A 7,367-nucleotide genomic window follows, 5' to 3' on the forward strand; every position below is an offset into this window, starting at 1 on the left:
AACAGCGCGAACTACTGGAACGAGGTGAAGTTTTGCGCAAGGTCACACCGTCTCTGGAGACGCAGTCGTCTGGTTAGCTTACTTCCGAGTGGAACACATCCAGCTGCAATAGTTGGATGTTTCTGGAATTGATTCTCTTTAACAGATTAAGTAGGTTAATGTAGCATTGAAATCTTCCAGGGTTATCAAAAACATATATTGCAATGTCTGATCATTTAAAAGACAATACTCAGTGTACCCTGAGCAAATAAATAATTTGTCTCCCTCTTTCTTGCTTGCTTGGAATTTCGCTGGTACCTACAAAACGTCACACTAACACAGCAAAACAAACCCATGCACCACACCGACACCCACGTGCTCAGAGAAACTCTCCAAGACGCAGGGAAGAAAAACAACCATGATGGAATATTCCTGCCGTTTGAGGCAAGACCGCCCCCCCAACCCCCCCCCCCCCCCCCCCCCCCCCCCCACACACACACACACACACACCTCCCACCTTTCCTCCTCTTCTCAGGCTGTATAAATAACCCTGCCTGGGGTGCCCCGAGTCAGACAACCTGCCTCTAGACCTGAAAACACAAACACAACGGAGATCTCAGCCAAGGACGGCTCACTGAATGCCACGCTGCTCTATCGGCAGCTACTGGTGGAGAGCAGGATCAGTAAGTCAGTGCGAGAGGGTAAGAGAGGAGAGAGGCGAAGCAGAAAGTGAGCAGCAAGTAGGTCATCAGTGTTCTGTTTCCCTAACAGGTTGTGTGAGCCTGTGGCAGACTAGTGGCGGTGTTGCACGTGGAACAAGGGATCAGAAAGAAGAGAAAGAGTGCAGAAGAAAACGAGGGAACGTCCCGGCGTAACAGCGAAAAAGGGGCAAGACGTGTACTGTCGTGCTGCGGCTGTCTGTGGTCCACCTCGCCATGTGGGTCTTGGCTGTGGTGTGGTTCTCTGGGGTGCTCATAAGGGCCGAGGCACAGGGCACCGCCAGCTTCTGGAGAGGGAACGACCGAAGCGGGCGCTGCCAGTACAGCTTCACTGTGGACAGCCCCACGGAGGCCAGCTGCCCCTTGCCAGGCTCCAGCCCGGAGGTGGAAGCCCTGAAATCCCGGCTGGCTCTGCTGGAGGTGCTGGTGGCCCACCTGGCCGGGGGCGAGACGGGGCCAGGCCCGGCACCGAGGCTCCAGGAGGCCTACACCCAGGCGTTGAGCGAGAAGACCCAGCTGCAGAGGGAGAAGGACAGGCTGGGCCAGCGGGTGGAGGAGCTCCAGCGGAGGGTGGAGGAGCTCCAGCAGGAGGCTGAGAGGCTGAGGAGCAGACCCTGTGCACAGCCTCCGCCCCCCAGCACGCCGCTGTATGACAACAGGCCCAGCCCAGCTGGTGGCAGTGGTGGTGAGTATGCTCCGCCTCTCCTTCTACAGGTTAGATGTTCTGGTTTCTTCTTTGTGAGTTAACAGAGCCCAGAGCTTGGGCAGCTCTAAACACGTTTGTGGAATCAATATCAGGGCCTGACGGAGCTTCGTTTGCAGTGTCTGAGGCAACTGTAGGAGTGATGTGAGCTCTAAACCGTGGCGGGTCCGAGCATAGGTGTGAGCCCAGAGGTAGCCAATGTCTGTGTTTGTGTGCACCAAACCAATGCACCAAAAGAGCCAGTAGAGGTGTGTTTCCAGTGACTGCCTTTTGTTTAGCTGACATAGAAATAAGCTGCTTGAAGGGAAATTATATAAAAATTATGTACCAGTTATGTACCAAAACATCAAACTATAACTCCTGATCAAGGAGGTAGCTTCACTAAGGTCTTAGATTCAATTCACAAAGGCGTATACATTAATGTCAAACATTTAAGTTTGATAACTATGTAAGTCGTTCTCAAAGAGAGCATTTTCCAAATGCGATAACAATAAATAATCAAGGGGATGAAAACAGCTTGAAAGAAAAAAGTCTGAAAAAGAAGAGTTTCAGAATAATTTTCATACTGGTAAACTTCCAGTTCTGAGACAGGACTTTGAAGTCCGCCCAGTTTTCTGCTGATAATACCGACTCATTTACCAGCAAGATAGGTGCTGCCCTCAAACTCGTACCTGACTGGTATCATAAATCACCCCCAGAGAGGAGCCGCTGGTCACAGAGGACGTCCTGCCTCAAACCAGTAGGGAGCAGGATTGGATAGAGTTTCACTCAGAGGAAACCCTGTCCGTTAACTACATAACTGCCTGTTACGGTTTATGAGAGGCAGGGGGAGAGAGAATGTGCCGGGTTTTAGGTTCATTACCAGTGAACGTTGGTGAACCTGCGTGCGATTCATGGCAGACATGGTTGAGAGGTTTAGGGCCAGTAAAACACGAGAGCTCACCAAAGCCTCTGTGTCAGTAGCACTATGTTCTATGGGTGCCGTGAGCAGCTAACTGATCCTTACTGCTGAAAGCTCTCGTAGGGAGCAATGAGGTTGACCCGGCTTTGGCATATTAACATGTCTTCATTCAAAAATAGATCTCCAAAGTTTACACAACACGCCCACACTCTCCCCTTGTGCAGGCATCTATGGTCCTGCACACAGGCTGCTGAACTATATGGCCATCATCCCAGCCTCCTCTGCACCAAATCCCACTCCGCTCCCATGTAGGCGTCCCCTACCCCTACTTTCTTCTTCTGCGTGCCGTTGTTCCTGCGTTCCAATCCTGTGTTCCGTTCTTTCCTCACACCGACACCTGTCCGGGGGGGGGGGGGGGCGGCCATTCCACACACTCTGCCATGTGGAGAAGAGATCACAGCGTGCAGCTGGAATGGATGAAACCGGCAAATGAGCCGAGGGATCCGCAGAAGACTGCAGAGCCCTTCTGTCCAGGGATCAGACGCTCTCTTCCCAAACAGATCATCTTTTTTTACTGCATTTGGCTTCCTAATTGAGCATGACATGATGGTACCCAGGCATCACACAGGATAACAGGAACTTGTCAGCTATCAAAACAAGGATCTACCCAGGGGCGAAATCTCATTGCTCATTGGAGCACATGCCTGTAGAGTCTCTGTAGTACATAAACATGGTTACCATGTCACCTTGTGTATAGAACACTCTCTGAATATGATATTACATGGGTGTAAGAAGGATGATTCATTCCAAAGAAATTTGGTCAAGCAGGATGCGGACTTACTGCTAGGACTGCAGAGTCTTTCTAATCAACGTCCTGGGTCACTTATGATTCTTTTGATCCATGTACTCAAAGGCTGTTTCAAGAGTGTTTAAGGAGTAAAGATTTTCCTATCACGGCCTGACTCAAACTCAAATCTAAAAAATATTTTGTCTATCTACACTGGAAGCAAAAATAAATAAACAAACAAAACAATAATAATAATAATAATGAAGATCAACTTTCATTATGGGCAGAACAGCTGTCTTGTCTACGCTTGTTAAAGTTGAGAGTGATAAAAGCAGACACGCAGCAGATCAAAGGCTTCAAGGGTATAGACATAAAAACAGTTTGTATGATGACTCTGCCCTCCTGTTGCCCTGGGGAGTTCTTGACCTCTATATCCTTCACACGCCATAAGGTTCAGGGTGATACAAACCAAGGTCTGGAACAGTGTCCATCGGTTTAGCTTTGCACATGTCTGTCTGCCACAGGGTTCGGTGGGAAAGCAAGACAACAGGTCCAGTTACAGGTAACCAAATCCAACACTAGCTGCTATTACACAAATCCAACTTTGTAGTAGATGATTAATGTTTTTTAGTGGTATAAAAGCCCCTCCCTTTGAGAGTCTGAGCAACCAATAACCTTCTCATACCTATGAATCTAGCCAATCAAACAGCTCCCAGGCATTAACAGCAAACTCTGTTACCAAGGTCCATTAGTAAATTTCGTAAACACTTTCCCACAGTCTAGCTTAGTTAAGACAATGGGAAAGGCAGCAGTTTGGCCTTGGCGCTGTAAACATGGAAAATGCTCCGACACAAAGCCAGACAGGCAGCAGGAAGATGTCGATTTGTCTTCATGTGTAGGGTTATTGAAGTCCAACGATGCCTCGTGTCCCTGCAGGACGAGTGAATGTGTGTGGATGGGAGTGCAAGCAGATTCCGTAACAGCTGGTAATCCACTCAGTGCCGTGTTTATCCTCCCGTCAGACTCCGGCTTGTAATTAATCTCCAGCTCACTCATCTTTACGGACAACCTCCTACAAATGTGCAGAGGATCAATATTTTCAGGCAGCTCCTTTTCTGTGAGACAGGCCACGTTATGTACAGAAAGTGGTATGGACAAGATGTTGGCATGAAAAATCAGTTGGCATGGGGATAGAGAACAGTAACTTATCTCCATATGGAAACGTGACATCATCTACTCTTTAGGCACTGCACTCTCTCATCTCTCATCAAGACCAGGCAGGACACCAGGAGACACAAGCAGCCTGAGGGGTAAATACACACACACACATACCTGTATTTAAGTGTGCTATTGCAGGATTTGGCTGCAAACAGTTGTCATTATTATATACTGATGGCTCTCTGTGTGTTGAGAGTCGTGAATGCCGAGTACCATAACACTACCTTAACAAGAACAACCTCCGAGTACGAATACGGAACCCACTGCTTGCCCTTCCCGTCTGTGCATGGTCTCGCCTGTCATAGGACTCACTCTCTCTCTTCTCACCCTCCTCTGCTCTCTCCTAGACCCCTCCTGGCACAGTGGCAGTCCGGGCTACCAGGAGTTGAAGGCTGAAGTTGCTAAGATACCTGCTCCAAGCCCAGAGGATGCTGACGATACTAAAGGTGAAAGAGGCCACCTCTCTTTTTGGCTTTCTTTGCACACACCTTGTGAGCCTCAAAAGCAGCGAGGAGTGCATTTAAGATACACCACGCCACGTATATCCCAGCACCGGCGCTGTCTGGTTTGCTCAGGCGCCCTTGGTAAAGGCCCAGGTCTCCCTCATATGCCCCAGAAACAATACAGCAGACATTAGTTTCCATCCCTCCGATGGCAACACCAAAACAAACGCAGCTATTTTTTAACCAGCATGCATGGAGCCTGAACAATCCAGCTTATAAAAGGGCTTGGAGTATGTTTAGTAAGGCGCCACAAAGGTAACACAGATCATTTCATAAGGTCATGTTGCAAAACAAACACTGGGAACTTGGGGGATTTTCCCCTCCAAGTCCTCTCAAATCCTGCCAAAAGATCTCTACCATGAATTTCAGGCCATAGCTAGCCCTCATCTCCATGTCAGAGTATTTTGGGAAAGGGTAAGTACACCCCTGATCATTTGCACAAGTGAGAATGCTAGCAGAATGCCGCCATCTCTTCAGTCAACATGAATCATAGTTTTGGTTACATGAATTGCACTTTCATCCTTTCTCATTTTGGCCTGGGGTCTGGTTGTGGCACTTACCTCACAACTTGTGTGGTTTCAGTGTAACTTAAGGGTCCACCTCAGGTTTCCCTCAAAACTGTCACATCGGCAGTCTGTAAAAAAATATCCAAACTGGCCTCCATTTGGGTGCCTGGTGGCCTAGATGCCATTAAGGGACGAAAATAATACTGAATACCGATGGAAGATGATGATCCCCGGCTCCTCTCTGGTGTGTCTGCCCCCCCCCCAGGCTGTGGAGAGCTGCTGTCGGTGGGCGAGCCCTTCACCCACCGCAAGACTGACACCATCTCAGGCAAGTACGGCGTGTGGATGCAGGACCCCGAGGCCGTGTCCCCATACGGCCCCGGCATGGTGTGGCGCATCGACACGGTTGGCAACGAGGTGCGGCAGATCTTCGGCTACGAGGACCTGCAGCAGTTGTCTCGGGGTTTCCCCACGAAAGTGCTGCTCCTGCCTGAAGCCGTAGAGAGCACAGGCGCCGCCATGTTCCGTGGCTCCCTCTACTACCAGCGGCGCCGCAGCCGCACGCTGCTCCGCTACGATCTGGCCTCGGAGAGCGTGGCGGCCCGCCGCGACCTCCCGCACGCCGGCTTCCACGGCCAATTCCCCTACTCGTGGGGCGGCTACACGGACATTGACTTCGCGGTGGATGAGCAGGGTCTCTGGGTCATCTACAGTACCAACAAAGCCAGGGGGGCCATCGTGATCTCCCTGCTGGATCACCACAACCTGGAGGTGAAGAGGAGTTGGGAGACCAACATCCGCAAGACCACGGTAGCCAACGCGTTTATGATCTGTGGCAGGCTGTACACAGTGGCCAGTTACTCCTCGCTCAACACCACCGTCAACTACAGCTTTGACACAGCAACCGGCGTAAGCAAGGCGGTTGCCATTCCGTTCAAAAATAGGCATCGTTACAACAGCATGATTGATTACAACCCAGGTCAGAGGAAGCTCTTTGCCTGGGATAACCACCACCTCGTGTCCTACGACGTGCGGCTGGGCAAACCACAGTGAGGCGGTACATAGTGAAGATGGTTATAGAGGCATCATGGAGGGGCAGACAGGTCACAAACTGCAAAAAAAAGAGGATGTATTGGCTTTGCCATTAATAGCGCACCTACAGCTCTCACTGATGTAAACATGTCATACTGAGAAGCATCAAGATATATCACCATTAATCAATCAAGAAGACCAGGTAAATACAGGTAAATGCCTGTCAAGCTCAAATATAGAATAGAACGCAGGAAACTTAGAAGCACCTCTTACCTCTGAAGTATATTCAAGCTCCCAAAATCAGATACGCTTCTGATCTGGTTTGCCCAGAACATACCAATACAGTCACACGATGTTGCTCTGGTGTCCTATAGCCTAGCTAAGGATCTTTTTTGCTTCCACAGCTGGCCTGTCAACATTGCTCCTGTTGAATCAGTTCTTCTTTGAAATAGTTGTTTAAATGTATAGTGCACAGGTCTTTGACCAGCATATTGTAGAACTGGTGAGAAACAATTTGCTCCTTTTCCTGATCTTGGCAGAGTTCATGCAGGGTCACTTTCAGAAGGCCGTATTTTGAATGGGAGTTTTATGTATACCTTGTAGTGGCGTGGCCCACTGTATGTTTTGAACAGAGAAATTATTTTTCTACCTTTCCTTGTCAATGGCATCTAATGTGTTTTTCTGTACAGCACTGAAAAGGGGAGGAAACTACATTCAGCAGACCAATACTGAACTATAGTACTTCCCCCAGACGTAAACACAAGCAGCTAATTTCTGTATGTATTAAAAGGTGTCTAATGCACCTCACACCAGCTTGCTTTAGGTTATAGAAGCTCCCAAGAAGTTCACAAGTCAACACGGTATAGTACTCGGTCATTCATTTCTGAACTCATAAAAACTGAATAAAAGAGGAAATATTGAATAATGTATATGCCTTTTTTGCTTCTCCACCTCAACTCATTTCATCTTGGAAAAGAGAAAAAAACCCCCCACAAATTTTCATTTTTTTAACAGCATAT

The 7,367-nt window shown here is 48.8% G+C and overlaps 1 protein-coding gene across 2 annotated transcripts; it reads left to right on the top strand.

The window, feature by feature from the left end:
• Nucleotides 1-534: 534 nt before the first annotated feature.
• On the top strand, nt 535-7,275 carry myoc (myocilin). 2 transcript variants are annotated; one of them, XM_027026008.2, is made up of 5 exons: nt 536-662; nt 751-1,383; nt 4,334-4,399; nt 4,655-4,753; nt 5,582-7,275. In XM_027026008.2, exons 2-5 carry the CDS (start codon nt 915-917, stop codon nt 6,367-6,369), a joined length of 1,422 nt encoding a protein of 473 aa, XP_026881809.2. In that variant the 5' UTR covers nt 536-662; nt 751-914; the 3' UTR covers nt 6,370-7,275. The 2 variants fall into 2 exon arrangements, with proteins under 2 accessions (XP_026881810.2, XP_026881809.2); XM_027026009.2 differs by lacking the exon at nt 4,334-4,399 and having other exon boundaries at nt 535-1,383.
• Nucleotides 7,276-7,367: the final 92 nt, after the last annotated feature.

Source organism: Electrophorus electricus, chromosome 3 (genome assembly GCF_013358815.1).
Source record: "Electrophorus electricus isolate fEleEle1 chromosome 3, fEleEle1.pri, whole genome shotgun sequence".
Lineage (NCBI taxonomy): Eukaryota > Metazoa > Chordata > Actinopteri > Gymnotiformes > Gymnotidae > Electrophorus > Electrophorus electricus.